Source organism: Pongo abelii, chromosome 1 (assembly GCF_028885655.2).
Source record: "Pongo abelii isolate AG06213 chromosome 1, NHGRI_mPonAbe1-v2.0_pri, whole genome shotgun sequence".
Classification (NCBI taxonomy): domain Eukaryota; kingdom Metazoa; phylum Chordata; class Mammalia; order Primates; family Hominidae; genus Pongo; species Pongo abelii.
Window position 1 is genome coordinate 78,320,346 of NC_071985.2, and position 18,095 is coordinate 78,338,440.

General features: G+C 40.4%; 1 protein-coding gene and 1 long non-coding RNA gene across 6 annotated transcripts in view; one reads left to right on the top strand and one right to left on the bottom strand.

The window, feature by feature from the left end:
• LOC100435332 (uncharacterized) lies at positions 1–10,747 on the bottom strand. Its single transcript, XR_010141025.1, has 3 exons — positions 9,707–10,747; positions 185–244; positions 1–97 (listed from the first exon to the last, which is right to left on the bottom strand). It is a non-coding gene; the product is annotated as an uncharacterized LOC100435332 (long non-coding RNA).
• A 58-nt stretch (positions 10,748–10,805) lies between these two features.
• The window catches only part of VAMP4 (vesicle associated membrane protein 4), a 49,076-nt gene continuing 41,786 nt past the window's right edge, over positions 10,806–18,095 (top strand). For 2 of the 5 annotated variants that reach the window (XR_010141020.1, XM_063726462.1), the window contains exons 1-2: positions 10,840–11,269; positions 14,723–14,837. Coding sequence is in view for 2 of the 5 variants with exons in the window: in XM_063726462.1 (XP_063582532.1) it covers positions 14,772–14,837 (66 nt within the window). In the remaining 3 variants the exon portion in view is untranslated. Of the gene's footprint in view, positions 11,461–14,722; positions 14,838–18,095 lie in introns of all 5 variants that reach the window. The other 3 variants (XR_002912223.3, XM_063726465.1, XR_002912225.3) reach the window with 3 other exon arrangements.

Here is an 18,095-nt window from a genome sequence, read left to right on the forward strand (position 1 = left end):
CTGTAATCCCAGCACTTTGGGAGGCCAAGGTGGCAGGATCACTTGAGTGCAGGAAGTCGAGGCTGCAGTGAGTCATGATTGCACCACTGCACTTAACCTGGGCAACAGAAAGAAACACTGTCTCAAAAAAACAAACAACAAAAAAGTAGTATTTATTTTTAAAAATGATACCCAAAAATATTACCTTGGAACTTCCCAGGTGTGATTTTTATTCATTGTGGTCATTCACATGTATGTCTTGGATCTATGGAGAAAGAAATTTACACAATCTTAATAGCAAAAATTCTATTAAATCAACATAGAAACAAAGTATGGACAACTTAATTACAATTACAGAGAACCATTTAAACTCTGAAAATTAGCTGTTTAAAAACAATGTTAGAGTTGGCTAGGTGTGATGGCTTATGCCTGTAATCCCAGCACTTTGGGAGACCAAGACAGGTGGATCACCTGAGGTGAAGAGTTTGAGACCAGCCTGGCCAACGTGGCAAAACCTCATCTCTATTAAAAAGGACAAAAATTAGCCGGGAGTGGTGGCATGCACCTGTAGTCCCAGCTACTTGGGAGGCTGAGGCAGGAGAATCACTTGAACCCAGGAGGCGAAGGTTGCGGTGAGCCGAGATCACGCCACTGCACTCCAGCCTGGATGAGAGAGTGAGACTCCATCTCAAAAAAAAAAAAAAAAAGAAAAAAAAAGTTAGAGTTGACAGAATTTGGGAGTGGGTTGTGTAAAAAACACGTAAGGATTCCAATTGTTATGGGACTTTGTGAATATTAAGTACATAGATACATAAACATGATAGACCCAGAAATAGAGCTGGAGAAAGCACTTTAAAAGTTACAAATGTAACCACTAGACAAACTGAAAATAATAATGAGATAATAAGAGTTGGGTAGCAGAGACAAGTAAAATGATTTTGTAATGAACCAAAAATTTGATTTTTTTGAAATTGCGAGTCCCAAAGGAAAAGTTTTAAGTGTATTTTTAGAATTTTGCAGGAAAATACCAAAACTATTATAAGCAGAAACAAAAACTGGAAATCTGTAGCTGAGTAGGTGTGCTGTATCGCCTGTGCTCGGCTCCTCAGAACAGTACAGGGGAACAAATCAATTTACATGCAGAAAAGACAGGATGAAGTAATTTTGGTACTGTGTTATTGCCCAGCACTGCCTATCAAGCATGGAGAAGTCTTTTAAGAAGGCTGCCTGCATCCTCTGTGGCCACCTGAAGCTGCTGCCCATGTTTCTCAGGGGGAGGCCAGGGATGATCAGCCCTGATTTGTACAGCCTTCCCAATTGGCCAAGAGAGAAACAGAAGCTCTGCTATTCTCCCCTTCATATGGAATCCCCCCTGCTTCACAGTTCCTACATTGAGTGGGATAGATTGGGCACCTAGGCCTAAAGGTTACCATCCTCATAACTCTCAACCACATTGTTTGGGTTTCATTGGTACAGTTATCTCCAAATGGGTCACTCTTTCATTACGCAGAGTCAATGGCTAGTTACTTTGGGCCTCCATTTTTAGCTATTTTTCTGCGTGTCATCTACTGCAAAAGAGTCGATGAGCAGGAGCCTCTGGGGAATCACTGGATTGTTTTCAGTCCCATTCAGATGATCAGGGAATTCCTTGGTGGCTGGTGACTGTTCTGAGATGGAGTGTGCTGCCTGTACTTCATCATTATGGTCCTTTTTGTATTCACCCTATTCGGAGAATTTCCCTGTTCACCAAACCCTTTCTTGCTATACATGTGAGCCATGACTCATAAGTAAATGTTAAAGCATGTTCATTTCTAAAAGAACAGGAAAGAAGGCTGGGTGCGGTAGCTCACGTCTGTAATGCCACTACTTTGGGAGGCCGAGGTGGGTGGATCACAAGGTCAAGAGATCGAGACCATCCTAGCTAACATGGTGAAACCCCATCTCTACTAAAAATACAAAAAATTAGCTGGGCATGGTGGCACGCACCTGTAGTCCCAGCTACTCGGGAGGCTGAGGCAGGAGAATCGCTTGAATCTGGGAGGCAGAGGTTGCAGTGAGCCAAGATTGCACCACTGCACTCCAGCCTGGTGACAGGGTGAGACTCAGTCTCAAAAAAAAAAAAAAAAAAAAAAAGGAAATACTATTCAGCCATTAAAAATTATTAAATCGACTGGGTGTGGTGGCTCATGCCTGTAATCCCAGCACTTTGGGAGGCCAAGGCGGGCAGATCACTTGAGGTCAGGAGTTTGGATGGAGTTGGATGGGCTGGTGAGCCCATCCAACATGGTGAAACCCCATCTCTACTAAAAATACAAAATTAGCCAGTCGTGGTGGCTGGTGTCTGTAGTCCCAGCACTTTGGGAGGCAGAGGCAGGCAGACCATCTGAGGTCAGGAGTTTGAAACTAGCCTGTCCAACATGATGAAATACAAAATTTTGAAATACAAAGTTAGTCAGGTGTGGTGATTGATGCCTGTAGCCCCAGCTACTCGGGAGGCTGAGGCAGAAGAATTGCTTGAAATCGGGGAGTGGGGCCAGTGGGGGGAGGATGCAGTGAGCCAAGATCACACCATGGCACTCTAGCCTGGGCAACAGAGTGAAACTCTGTCTCAAAAAAAAAAAAAAAAAAAAAAAGGATGGAATCCTGTCATTTGCCATTTGTAACAACATGGATAAACCTGGAGGTCAGGTTTCTGGGAAGAGAAATAGGTCAGGGCTGGGTTAGCAATGTCTGCATTCCTCTATTGGACAGCCCATCTCCTACAACTATGGCTCTTGTCTTGTTCTATTGACCCTTCTTGTGACTGTTTATGTGTATGAATAGTCATGGCTTCCTCCTATTGCTATTCCTGAGGTATAGAAGCATCCCTATTTGTTTCCATTTGTGATCTTAATTTATTGTTAAACAACAATTTAATATTACAGATCACCTTAGACAATTTTATTTGCTAAGGTATTCATGTACCTGTGTATATGTATAAATTATATATATATATTCCATTGTTCATTTGACTCTGTAATTTACTTCAGTTTTCAATACAGCCATGTGTCACTTGACAACAGGCATATGTCTTGTGAAATGGGTTGTTAGGCGATTTAGTCCTTATGTAAACATCACAGAGTGTACGCACACAAGCCTAGATGGTATAGCCTACTACACATCTAGGCTATATGGTATAGCCTATTGCTCCTAGGCTACAAGCCTGTCTAGCATGTTACTGTACTGAATACTGTAGGCAATTGTAAATAATAAGTATTTGTTTAGATACACATAGAAAGGCACAATAAAAATATGGTATAAAAGGTTTAAAGATGATACACTTGTATATGGCACTTCATGAATGAAGTCTGCAGGACTGGAAGTTGCTCTGGCAAGTCAGTGAGTGAGTGGTGAGTGAACCTGAAGACCTAGGACATTATTGTACACCACTGTATACTTGATGAACACTGTATATTTAGGCTACACTAAATATATTTTTTAAACTTTTTCTTCAATAAATTAACCTTAGCTTACTATAATTTTTTACTCTACAAACTTTTAAGCTTTTTGACTCATAATAACACTTAGCTTAAAACACAAATACACTGTATAGCTGTACAAAAATATTTTCTATTTTCACTCTATAAGCTTTCACTTTTTTTTTTTTTTTTTTTTGAGACAGAGTCTTGCTCTGCCACCAGGCTGGAGGGCAGCAGCACAATCAGGGCCCACTGCAGACTCGACCTCCCAGGATCAAGCGATCCTCCTACCTCAGCCTCCTGAGTAGCTGGAACTACATGGTGTGTGCTACCATGCCTGGCTACTTTTTAAATTTTTTGCAGAGATGGGGTCTCACTGTGTTCCCCAGGCTAGTCTCAAACTCCTGGGCTCAAGCAATCCACCTGCCTCAGCCTCCCAAAGTGCTGTGATTACAGGCATGAGCCACCACACCCGGACCATTTATTACTATTTTTAAAATTTTTTATTGTATATATTTTTACTTTCTAAACTTTTTTGTTAAAAACTAAGGCACAGTCACACCCATCAGTCTAGGTCTACACAGGGTCAGGATCACCAATATTGCTGTTTTCCTCCACATCTTGTCCCACTGGAAGGTCTTCAGGAACAATAACACACACTATTTTAACACACAGTAATTTAACAATGTTTTCTTCTGGAATACTTCTCAAAGGACCTGCCTGAGGCTGTTCGACAGTAATCTTTTTGTATAAGTAGAAGGAATATGCTCTAAAATAATGATATATAGTATAATAAACTGGTAAGAGTCATTTATGATCAAGTATCACAGACTGTACATAATTGTATATGCTATACTTTTATAAGATTGGCAGTGCAGGTTTGTTCACAACAACATCACCACAAACTCATGAGTAATCCATTGCACAACAGCAACAACATTGTTAGGTGTAATTTTTCAGATCAATTATAATGTTATATATAATGCAGTCCTTCGTTGACTGAAACGTCCTTCTGTTGCACATGGCTGTAGTTGCCTAGTCTTGTTTTTCTGTGCAAGATTGTAAGTTTTTAAGAGGACAGTAACACTGTTTGCCATTTTTGTATCCCCAGACTTTAACAGAATACCCGTCACACATATCTGATGGACAAATTGATTCACTTTGACATAGCACCCAAGATTAACAAACTATAGATCATTTCTACAGTTTGTTATAGAACTATAACATACTTCTATGTTATAGTTTGTTGTACCCTGAAAGTACAGTCTTCACTCAAGATAAATATTACCATCTTCAGCAAGAAATTACAGTTGTATTCTAAGCAGACTAAAGCCTCTTGAATCAAGAGAGATCATAACAAGACATTATGCTTGATGGATTCTCCGTCTAAAGACAGAGTCTCCCTCTGTCGCCCAGGTGCAGTGTCACGATTTTGGCTCACTGCAACCTCCACCTCTCAGGTTGAAGCGATTCTCCTGCCTCAGCCTCCCGAGTAGCTGGGACTACAGGTGTGTGCCACCACGCCGGGCTAATTTTTTTGTATTTTTAGTAGAGACGGAGTTTCACCGTGTTAGCCAGGCTGGTCTCGAACTCCTGACCTCAGGCAATCCGCCCACCTCAGCCTCCCAAAGTGCTGGGATTACAGGCATGAGCCACCGCGCCCAGCCACCTAATCTCTATTATAAGGGAAAAGCATGTGATTCATTTAGAGAAAATATTTATCTAAATTTAAGCTTATTGCTCTGCGATATTTTCTAGTGTTCTCAGTTGTACCATTCTCTAACCTTGGACAAATCACACGTCATCTCAGAACCTTGAGGTCTAAATGATAAAATGAGGAAAATGACACTTGATATCAGAGAGGATTTGTGCAGAAACTTATGCTAATCATTAAGCATAGTTCTTAAGAAAATAGGCATGTAACCAAGAAAATAAATGGTAACCATTTTTAACTTTCAGAGAAGTAGTAAAATAAATTTGTAACACAATTAGAGCATATTATTTATTATTCAGGTTCTTCTAATGTTGCCATCTTTGTGGGAGGTAATTTCTCCAAGATAAAATTCTTGCAACATGTCACTACATCAATAAACAAGAACAGTTAGAAGAGAAACAAAGCACCTCCCTGAGTCCATCTTATAATGTCACATCTAAAGTTTCATGAGGAAGGCATCAGGGCATTTCCCATATTATTACATATATTAAAAATAATTAAACTATAGTTGAACTTATCTTTAAAAACTAAATTCCACTTGCTTTGTTACTCATTACTCTATTTTCTCTGTAAACTATACTCACATTGCAAAGGACATAACTGAGATGGCAAACTTTGATATGGATGCTTTGATAGAAAATAATATTGTATCAATGTTAAATTTTCTGAATTTGACAACTGAATTACAGTTATGAAGACAATGTTCTTGTTCTTAGGAGATATCTACTGAAGTATTTAGGGGTAAAGAGCCATGATAGCTATAACTAATTTTCAAATAATGCATGCCAGGGGGAGATATATATTTCAAGAGAAGTAATAAAGCAAACTTAGTGAAATGTTAACAAACCATGTAAACTCTCTGGCACTCTGTTTCTTCATCTGCTTGGAGACAAAAAGAGGGCTGAACTATTTTGGTTTTATTCACACTGTCATGAAATCCATTTAGGAGTTGAGGTCAGCATTAGAAAAGCGTTATTAATGAATCTGGATAAAGGATTTAAAAGCATTCAAAATCAAAACTAAAATAAACTAATATCATATTTATATAACACCAAGGCACTCTAAGCATGAAAAGCTTATGGTTAACTACGTGATACCTGTATACTTCCTCTCCAAACTAATTGAGTTACATGCTTAGAAGAGTCAATTTGCATTTGTACTCCAAAGTATTTATGCCTATTATACTTATAGAATCTATTTAAATATGTAAACTAATGAAATACAAAGTTATTTTCTATAAAAACTAAATTGATAAACATGAACAACAAACAAAAATTACTATAGAACTAGGCACAGGTAAGACAAATCTGTAAAACTTTGGAGAAAAAATTGTACAAAAATCTAGACTGGGCATTCAAATTGCTTGAAAGGTGTCTTTAACTTCTTATTCCACTTTGAAGAAAATGAAACTGTAAACTGTAAACAATGCAACTTGTAACAAAGCCAAAGCAGGTGTTCCAACCAGCAAATTCATGCTCAGATAAAAGGTCCTGGGCCTACTACCAAGACTGGTGAGTGAACATATACATCTGAGTCAAAATAAAATGACTAAAGTATATATTTGCCATTTTTAAATATGTACCACTGTCACTGACTTTTTAAATTAACTGATCAAGTGGTCCCAATTTTAGGGGAAGAGAGTGCCTCTACCATTGTTTTAATTGAAAAACTGATATACATGGTAAAGATATTCAAATAGTACAAAACACTACACATCAAGAAAGTTTCCCTTCTGTATTAGTCTTCTAGGGCTGCTATAATGAAATACCATGGACTAGGTGGCTTAACTACAGAAATTTATTTTCTCACAGTCCTAGAGGCTAAAAGTCCAGGATCAAGGGGCCATCAGGGTTGGCTTATGGTGTGGCCTCTCTTTCCGGACTGCAAACGGCCATCTTCTGTGTTCTCATATGGCCTCTTCTCTGTGCCCATGCACTCAGACACTAGCCCTACAGGATTAGGGTTTTGCCTTTTTGACTTCATTTAACCTTACTTATTGTCCTAAAGGCCCTATCTCCAAATCTAGTCACACTGGAAGTTAGGACTTCAACATATGAATTTTGAGGGGACATAATTCAGTCTATAACACTTTCCGTGCCAGATTCACAGTCCTCCTGGTGTGTGTGTGTGTGTGTGTGTGTGTGTGTGTGTGATGCTTAAATGGAAGTAGAGTCTACACATTATTTTGCACCTTACTTTTCTCACCTTATAGCATCATAGAGGTATTCCATGTCAGCACATATAGATCTATCTAGTTCATTTTAATGGCTGCATACTATTCTATTGAATGGCTACACTATGACTTATTTCAGCAATTTCCTTTACTGAACAGTTAGAATTTTTTTTCACTCTGTTACAAAAATTCTGTAACAGATATTTTTATAGAATACTTTTATATACAACCTGTATACCCATGGGATAAATTTTAGAAGTAAAATTGTTAGATCAAAAAGAACTTCATATAAAATTTTGATACATATAATTACCATGAACTTTTTAAAAATGCACCAATTTTTATACTCTTACTAAGTGTTTAAGAATGCGTGTTCCTCCCTGCTCCCATACCACACATACACACACCCAATACTGTAGTATCAAATTTTTTTTATTTTTGCTATTGAGCTAACACAAAGGATCAAACTGTCAAATCAGGCTCAAATCAGAGATTTTACTCAGTATCAAGCTTTACTAATAGTTTCAAGGATACCAGTAATCCCCAGGTCCTTTCTTCTTGCTTTGGATGCATCCTGGCCCAGGACAGTAGATGTGGTTTCTAAATCAAGTGTACAGTCACCCCGCTTACACAGAAGGAGCCAACTCAGTTACAAAACATTTCCATTTTATGCTACGTTACATAACTTCCACGGTATTTTCCAGTTAATCATACCCCTGAAATCCACATTGATTCTTTTTTGTTTTGTGAGGGAGTCTCATTCTGTTGACCAGGATGGAGGGCGGTGGCCCAATCTCTGCTCACTGCAACCTCTGCCTCTCCGGTGCAAGCGATTCTCCTGCCTCAGCCTCCCAAGTAGCTGGTATTACAAGTGTATGCCACCACACTCAGCTAATTTTTGTAGTTTTGGTAGAGACGGGGTTTTGCCATGTTGGCCAGGCTGGTAACTCCTGACCTCAAGTGATCCACCTGCCTCAGCCTCCCAAAGTGCTGGAATTACCACATCGATTCCTAGTGTGTTTACCATAAACAATCCCAGCCCTGGGACATCTTGCTAGAGGAATCCCGTAAATATGGACTCTCCTGCTAGCAAATGCCATTACTTTGTTTGCCAGGAGGTCTGTAATTACTATATACTTTATATTTTTTAAAAATCACATGCTTGTTTGCTTGCTTTAACCTTGCTTTCCTGAAAGTATTTCCCTACGAAGGGAGAGACTGGATTGCAGATCTTCTGCTTAACTCTCTCTTTCTCAGTCATTGATAGATGAAAAATGGTATTTCCTTGTTTACTTTTACATTTTAAGTAATGTTGAACATTTAGCAACAAAATATTGAAAGCTAGAAGGGAGATAAATCAAGACGCAATTGCCTTAGCAGACTTGAAAAGTAGGAATCCCAAGCAGGCCGTGAAGCAACCTGATACACACAGTGAAACCCTGCATAAGGCTCAGGAATTGGAAACACCAGATAAAGCTGAAGAGCATGATGTGAGCTATAAATACAGGCGGAATGGTAGAAAGTCTGTTTAAGAATGAATCAGATGCTGAGATTCCCTTTGCTATCCCATCAAAAGCCCAGAGATTTAGTCTTGGAAGAGAGCAAAACGCTGATTCTCTAGCTAGGAGGACAGCAGGCCCTCTTAAGGATGAAGGTGTCATGTTGAAAAAGAGGGAAAAGAAAATTAGAGGACTAACATCTGAATAACTGAAGCTCACTAAAAAGAAAATGGAGGAAATAAGTAACTCAAGTTGCTTGGAGTTCTGACTCCAAGCTCAGTGCTATTATAATCTTTTAGGCTTACTGGTATATTTGATTCATGTTAACTGTAAAATGACATTTTCTAAGTTTCACAAATATTGGGGATAGTCAAAGGGACTTTGTTCAGGTGATTAAGGGTGGGGCTTGCATTACCCCTCTCCTAAGCGATCATTCCAAAATGACTGGCAGGACTAAAGAATTATGGTTAAAAAAAAAAAAAAAAAGAATGGATTATCTGTAAAAGCTATGCAATGACGTGCCTGTTAGAGCTCACTGACCACACCTTAAGTTGTCTATGTATAAGAGATGAGGCTATAACTAGCTAAAGCTCTAATTGGCTAAGGCACCAAAGCCAGAAAATATCCCATAACATGCAAATATACAGATATAAAATCAACTGTAAGTGCTGGGCACAGCTGCTCGTGCCTGTAATCCCAGCTACTTGGGAGGCAGAGGCAGGAAGATCACTTTAGCCCAGGAGTTCAGAGCTGCTGTGAGGTATGATTGTGTCACTGCACTCCAGCCTGGGGGAAGAAGTGAGACCTCATCTAAAAAAAAAAAAAAAAAAAAAAAAAAAAAAAAAAATTTCAGCTGTAGAAGAAAAAATAATGTCAGAGTTACCTGTGGAGTCTGGGGGTAGACCCGCTATCACACCTAGACAGGGATACAAACCATTAGAGACTTCTCTTCTAAGTGGGCCGTTTCAGTCCAAGTTGCTGTCCAAGTCAGCAACTTGGACTGAATAAACACAGGCAACTGAGTTTAGCATTAAGCTTTCAGAACCTTCAACTGACAACTCAACGGCTATTTCTAAATCTCAGACCATTTAAATCAGAATCTAGGTAGCACGTGGGCACCTACGTAGTTTTAAAAGCTTTCCAAGTGATTCAACTCCAAGTGAATCAGAGTGGAGCATCATTGCCTTAGTCATGGCATCTTTCAAATTCGTTAGTACATTTTTACATAAAAATAAACATCAAACAAAAGAAGAACAACTTTTTGGTAAGAGGGTGTCTATTCTTTCCTTTCCTTTAGTGTCCGCACATCTTTCCTCCTGCTGTTTTCTTGTCTACTCTTGTTCTTGAACACCCCCTATTTTTATATCTTTAGAAAGTGCCTGGCACAGTATTTCAGTTAAAATACTGTATCAACAATGGACCCATAGATACTGTATTAATTTTAAAATATGTGTAGTGAATATGATTCAGTGAGTAAAATAATCCAGCTGGGGCGGGGGAGGTATGGATAATAAAACAAATAAGAGAACGGAAAAACAAAATTAGGAATTGTTTCTGGTAGCCAACTACTGCGGGCGTGGAGATCTAAACATGATACCAAATTGGGCGGAGGGGGAGGGCGTGAGGGAGGAATGGGCAGAGTGGCGGAACGGCCTGGCGAGGGCGATTTCCTGAAGGCTTTCAGGTTACAACTAAGGGATACCAGGAAAAGAACACCGAGCCCTCGTCCCGTATCTATCTAAACTAGCCGTGTAACTTTAAGTCAATCTCCCCTCTGAACCAGATATTCCTCCTATCTAAAGGGCCTTAACATCTCTTTCCAAGCCTAGCTCTAATTCTGTAAACAGGGGATCAAACAGATCTCCTTTCTTCAGAAAAGGCCCCAGACGAACCCGAAGCAGGTCCTCGAGCTGCGAGCCACCCTCCACTTGCCACTCAACGTAGTCAGCCAGAGGGACGGATGTGGCACACAGCACCGCCTTCTTTCTAAACGCCTCATCACCCTAGCCACGCACCCCGGCGCGGCGCCCCGTCCCGAGCGGTTCTCGGAAGTTTCCCACTCCTCCCCTAATCACCCTCCACGCACGCCGGATCGCGACCGGAACGTGGAGAACCAGTGGTTGTTCCTCCCCTAAAGCACAGCATAAATTTGGAGAGATGCATCTAAACTGCCTGTGGGTCCGGGCTCTTTTAGGTGAAGAGCGCACGGCGGATCGACTTCTTCGATTATCTCCGTGCCCTGGACCCGCCCCCTCCGCCTGGCGCCAGGCCGCTGAGCGCCGATCGGCTCGATGAGCGGAGGCGCTGCTGCGGCGCTGCGGCCGACGCCGGGTCCGCACCAGCTGTCTCCCCCTCCCAGCTTTTTACCTCGGCTTCCCACTCCTTCCCCCGCCCGCCCAGCACCGCCAGCCCGGGAGAGCTGCCGGGAGTTCCCCGGGAGCCTCAGGTACTGGCGCTGGCCTGTTCGCAGCGGGAGGGGCTGGTGTGAGGAGGAAGGAAACGAAGAAGACGCCCCTGCCTTGCCGCCCCCCGACGTCCTAGTCGGGCTGGTCGGCCGGCCTCGGGGATCTAGGAAGGGACCCCGGAGTGGGAAAAGGCTGGGGTCGGGGGTGCCGTGAGGAAGGAAGACGAGGGCAGGTGTGTGCGGACGGGGAGCAGTTGAGGGAGAGAAGAATTGGAATTGAGGGGTACTCTGGGGTGATGGGAAGAGAACAGTGCCATGGATGGGGAAGGTTTGTTAAGAGTGGGATGTAGTGAGGAATTCTAGGGGATACCATGGGGCAGGAAGGGCCAGCGTTAGGAGCAGATATATCGAGGGACGTGGCCTGGTGCGACAGATTGGGTGTGGGGGGTGAACGGAGCTGCCTGGAATTATGTATTTAAAGGGCTCGGGAGAAAGAGCGCCAACCCTGCTGTGTTTATAATGACCGGAAGGTGGGGGTGAATCGTTACACTTGACAGGTTTTGCAAATAATATCTCCGGTCTGTGTCCATCCAAGTCACTTTATTTCTCTGAAACTGCATCAAGCAAGACGGCTGATGACAGACAAGGAAGACGAATCAGAAAGAGAATGGAGGCTGGGAAAAGGAGAGCCTTTGCCCAGATTCAAAGCTATTGACTAGATAACGTACTACTTAAAAAATGCATACATAGACATTTAAGTATATGCTGATGTATAAGAAGCATACGGTGATGTGACTTTTTTAAGTGAATTGTATAGTGGTGGTCTATCCTCAGTGTGGAAGTACATGATGGCTCTCATATTTACATGTATACCTAGTCACAAACAGCTGAATTCACATGTCGTTTTTGTAGGAGAAATCTTAGGCAGACTATATCCTAGTCTACTTTCTGAGCATGATTTATTTCTACTAGTTGTTTGATACACATATCATCAGTTACTAATAATCATCAGTTGCAAATAACATCAAAGTTCATCAAGGTAGCTAGTTAATCTGCCTACTGCTTTGCTGATGGGCTTTCTATTTGTTGCACATGGTTTCTTGGGATTAAGAGACCTGAATATGGGGTTTGCTCATCCTTAAGACTGCAGTTTTACTGTATGTCTCATAAAGGCATTATATAAGTCTGCCTGTTGTTTGCTTTGGGATGTTGAGGTAGCCTCATTGCAGGGGTTAAAATCTAAATACAGATAATAGTTAAAAGCACAAGTTCTTCAGTAATTTGCCTTGTCATCTGTTTTTCCATGCATTCTGTTACACTTTTGCATGAATGAAGTATTCTGACATCAAAGTATGAGGAATAAAAGGGCCAGATGTATGTGACAGAAATATTGTGGAACCAAAAACTCAAGAGCTGTTACTCAGGCACAAGAGTTTGGTTTTTGTTACAAGTGAATAATTTCTGATTTGGAAGCATTTCTTATCAAAGAAAAGTGTGTCCGTTTGTTTTGACAAGCAGCTGACTTAAAACATTACTTTTATTTGGTTCGTGAAACCAGATCCTGGGATGATTATTTTTTAAGTGTATGTCATTAACCAACTAACTGATGTCTAACTGTACCTAATTTAAAGGTCTAAGTGTTTCTTCTTGTGGAAAAGGAAGCAGGACTATTGGGTTGTTACCAGGAAGTGGGTCTTTCTAGAACAGAATTCTGTAAACCTGATGGGCAACTAATTGAACAAATGATTAAAAGTGATAATGCACAGCCATTGATTAATTTAGGCCTGTATCTCTGCTGTTTCAATGAATGTAGTGACTAATGTTATTGTTATTAAACTTTAGTTTTCTCCTAGTTTCTTGGTGCCTACTTTAAAGAAGCATCATAAAGAGTAAAAGAAAATGCATGTGTATCACTCAGCACAGTGCCTAGCACATAGTAAAACATTCAGTATTTCTGAGCTATCCTGAATTGCTGGGTATTCATCTACCATCTAGTCAAAAATACTGAAAATTCATTATTTGCATAGAAGAACTTTTTCTCAAAAAAAAATTTTAGTATGTTGCATACACAAGCATTTTCCTGGAAAGTCACAATGCGTATTAGCATATAACAGGATGTGAGTCATTCTGTAGCGAAGAAAACTAGCTTTGTTTAATCCAGTTGTTTTGATAGAAAAAAAATTGAGTTTCTCCTATTCTTTTTCAACACAGACCCCCAAAAGATTTCTCCTCACAAGCAAGCAGGCAATTCTGCAGCAGATTCTCCAGCTGGGTGTCCTCTAATTCAATTCTGATACCGTATACCTAGAGATAGCATCAGATCCTGCAGGTTGAGGGCTTAATCCTACAAGATTCCCCCCACTTCAGGTGCCAGTCACAAGTTCCAGGTTGTTTTACCTGTGCTTCCAACTGACTGGCTGTAAATCAGAGTTCCCACAATCCCTTCCTTGTGTTCAATTTATTTGCTAGAGTGGCTCACAGAATTAAGAGAAACACTTTGTTTACTGGTTTATTATAAAGGATAGAGATCAACAGCCAGATGGAAGAGGTGCATAGGGCAAGGGGTACACAGCTTCTGTGCCCTCTCCAGGTGTGCCACCGTCCAGGAACCCTCTAGTTGTTCAGCTTTCGGGAAGCTCTCTGAACCCTGTCCTTTTTGGGTTTTATGGAGTCTTCCTTAGTAGGCATGATTGATTACATCATTGGCCATTGGAAATCAGTTCAACCTTGAGCCCCCCTCCCCTCCCGAGAAGCTAGGGGGTGGGGCTGAAAAGTCCCAGTCTTCTAATCATGCCTAGGTTTTTCTGTGACCAGCCTCCATCTGGAATCTGTCTGGGGGCTAAGCTACCAGTCATCTTATTAGATACACAAGACACATCACTGCAGCGATTCCAAGGATATGTCAGGAAATGGGTATTAAGACCAAATGTGTACATTTTATAAATCAAGATATCACACCAGTACTTACCAAACTTACCCCTTTTCATGGAGTACCAATGGGACATTATAGTTTGCAGAATATTTTTGCATGTATTATCCAATTTGACCATTCCAACTCTGCAGAAGCCTGAAAATCACTATTTTACACCCGAGGAAACTGAATCATTGCTTAAGCAACCAACTAAAAGTGAGAGAAATAGGCATGTTCTCCTGTCTTCTGACTCCAACTTTAAATTGTAAAGCATTTAATGTCTCAGTGAGATGTCCTCCCTCTACTCTCTGCTCTTTCATTTTATAAAAATCTTAAATCACTCATATCCTACACATGTTCTCTTAGGGCAATTATATCCATTTTCTCATAATTTTACCTATTTCTTAGGTGTTGAGGTCTAGCACAGAGGCCCCAGTCACTGGAGTGGAACAAGTGAAAGGGCAGGAATTGAAGTCAGAAAAATGAAGGAGTCCCTGTCATACAGGGTTTCATGTACACTGTTTTAAGTACATTAGCTTATGCCCCAAAGTCTCAAATCTGATGAAATTTATTTTCTCTTTAAGGTGGTGACTGTCCTGTTGAGAAGCAAAAGATACTTCACAAGTAGAAAATATGCCTCCCAAGTTTAAGCGCCACCTCAATGATGATGATGTCACGGGTTCTGTGAAAAGTGAAAGGGTAAGTTCAGAATCTTAAGCTTTAAAAACAAAAGATTCAAAATATGTTTTCATTCCCTTTGTAAATAATAGAAAAAAAACCATCCGGGCGTGGTTGCTCATGCCTGCAATCACAGCACTTGGGACGCTGAAGCAGAATAGCTTGAGCCCAGAAGTTCAAGACCATCTTGGACAACCTAGGGAGACCCTGTCTCTATAAATAATTTTTAAAGAATTAGTGGGGCATGGTAGCACATGCCTATGGTTCCAGCTATTCAAGAGGCTAAGGCAGGAGGATCACCTGAGCCTGGGAGATGAAGGCTGTGGTGAACGGTGATCTGCACTCCAACCTGAGCAACAGAGCAAGACCGTGTCTCAAAAATTAATTAATTAATAATAACAGAAAAATCAAAAGCTTATGACTATATTCTAATCCTAATTGTTTTCTTCATAGCAAATGTATTTAAAAACATGTTACTTAGATTAGTGACAACTGAATTCTACTTCCATTATTGATCAAATCATTATTCTCATAGCTTGTTTCTAGTGTTTGAAAGGGAGTTTTATACAATTATACAATATCTTATTCAGAACTTTGAATGTATTTGGAATTTTTCAGATTTTAGAAAGTTAAGAACATATTATGTAACAGCATTTTTGGGGCCTGGACCAGTGCCTCCAAAAATATTAATATTTCTCAGTGAAGTCTATATTTAGTTATATCTAACTAACTATGTAAATAAAGTGTGTAAATAAACTAGCTAACATCAGTTCAGGTCAAATTTTCTTCCAAAACTTTTTGATTTTCAGAAGCTTTTAGATTTTGGAATTGCAAATAAAGGTCTCCAGACCTGTAATTATCTTATGTTCCAGAGTATCTTTTATATAATGCTTCAATTTCTCATTTATTCCAGAACATTCTATGCAAATATATATAAATCTAGAAATTATGCCACATTTAAAAGACAACATTTTATATGAATGTTGCAGGCAGATTACTTTTAGAATAAGTACTCAATACATATTTATTGGGGGAAATAATTCACATTCTTATTTTTTTAATGCACCATTCTGAAGCCCTCCTTCCTTTCCTTCTTGTCTTGATTCATTTAACAAATATGTATTGACCACCTACTATGTGCTAGGCACTGGGCTAAAAATTGGAAGACATAGTCTGTGCCCTTGCAAAGCTTTTAGTCTGCTTTGTTTTACATGCTCTTTTTGGACAACCTCAGAACTTCATATTATCCACTCTGTCCACCATCTTATGACTTTAGTCATAAGTTTCGTTTAGTGCAACACAGGAAACATTTTCTTCCCCTTATTCTAGCCCTTTGTACAGCTTTTGGGGTTTTGTATGCTTCTGATGGTTTGTTTTTATTTTTTGAGACCAGGGTCTCGCTCTGTCATTGAGGCTGAAGTGCAGTGGTGCAGTCACAGCTCACTGCAGCCTCCACCTTTTGGGCTCAAGCTATCCTCCCACCCCAGCCTCCTGAGTAGCAAGGACTACAGGTGCATGATATCATGCCCAACTAGTTTTTGTTTTTCTCGTAGAGATGGGGTTTTGCTGTGTTGCCCAGGCTGGTCTCAAATTCCTGAGCTCAAGTGATCCACCTGCCTTGGCCTCCCAAAGTGCTGGGATTACAGACATTTGACACTGCACTCGGCCTGTTTTGTTTTGTTTTTTAATGGGGAAATAGAATCCACCAATAGACTAATTGCTAGCAAGCTTTTACTAATAAACTTTAAGGAGTCACCAATGATTTCCATGTTGCCAAATCCAATTATTCCTTCTTTGCCATAATTTCAACTGCTTACCAGCATTTGGTGCAGTTTCAACAATTTTGGTCACCTATCTTTTCCTCCATGCCATGGTGAAACTCTTAGTGTCTGCTTGAGCTAGTTCCCCATGCAAGGAATTGAGAAATGCCTTGAGGAAATATACCAAGTCTGGGTGAACTGGGAAGGCTCTGGCCGAGAGAAGGCAGAGGATGATCAGGGATTGAGAAATCATTCAGGGATAATCCAGGGTCTCTTTCTTTATTATTATTATTATTATTATTATTATTATTATACTTTAAGTTTTAGGGTACATGTGCACCATGTGCAGGTTAGTTACATATGTATACATGTGCCATGCTGGTGTGCTGCACCTATTAATTCGTCATTTAGTATTAGGTATATCTCCTAATGCTATCCCTCCCCCCTCCCCCCACCCCACAACAGTCCCCAGAGTGTGATGTTCTCCTTCCTGTGTCCATGTGTTCTCATTGTTCAATTCCCATCTATGAGTGAGAACATGTGGTGTTTGGTTTTTTTGTCCTTGTGATAGTTTACTGAGAATGATGATATCTTTCAAGATAAACCTCCAAGAAAAAGTGATTCAGAAAATTTGATATACCTGTGCTGGAATTCCATACACTGAAGATTTACTCACGCCTGTAATCCCAACACTTTGGGAGGCCGAGGCAGGCAGATCACTTGAGGTCAGGAGTTCAAGACCAGTCTGGCCAACATAGTGAAACCCCATCTCTAGCAGACGTACAAAAATTAGCCAGGTGCGGTGGTGCAAACCTGTAATCCCAGCTACCTGGGAGGCTGAGGCAGAAGAATCGCTTGAATCTGGGAGGCAGAAGTTGCAGTGAGTCGAGATTGTGCCATTGCACTCCAGCTTGGGCAACAGAGTGAAATTCCATCTCAAAAAGAAAAAAAAAGCATGTCTTTACAAAGCAGAAGGTTTGGAGAAATACTAAACCCGTTCAGAGAATAAATGTCAATTTGTTAAAGTAAATGATACCAATTGTGAACCTATAAAGGAACCCAATGTAAAACAACACAGACTTGATGTGCATCCAGTAAAAGCTGACTGAAAGCTCCTGATGAATATTCAGTGATCAGCATGCACAAAGCATGTTGAAATATTTTTTGAATCATCGGTTAGAAGAATCTGAGCCTCTTTCTTATTGCCCCAAGGAAATTTTTAGTCACTTACCCAGAGATGCTTGCAAAGCATTACTATCCTGGAAGATGATCAATAAATGCTGACGGTTGATTGACTGATATCTGAGATATGTCAGGTAAATACCTCAGTCCTGGACAGAGAGCCTCTAAGTCACATCTGCCTTTGTGTAAGATGAAGACTGAAGTATGGAAATGTATGTAGTAAAATCACCTCTCGGAACTTGCTTGTAATTCATACAATCTATGTCAATTTTGAAAAATGTATGTAAAGCAGAGAAGGTTGTAACCAAATTCAATGTATAGTAGGCAAGAGTATATT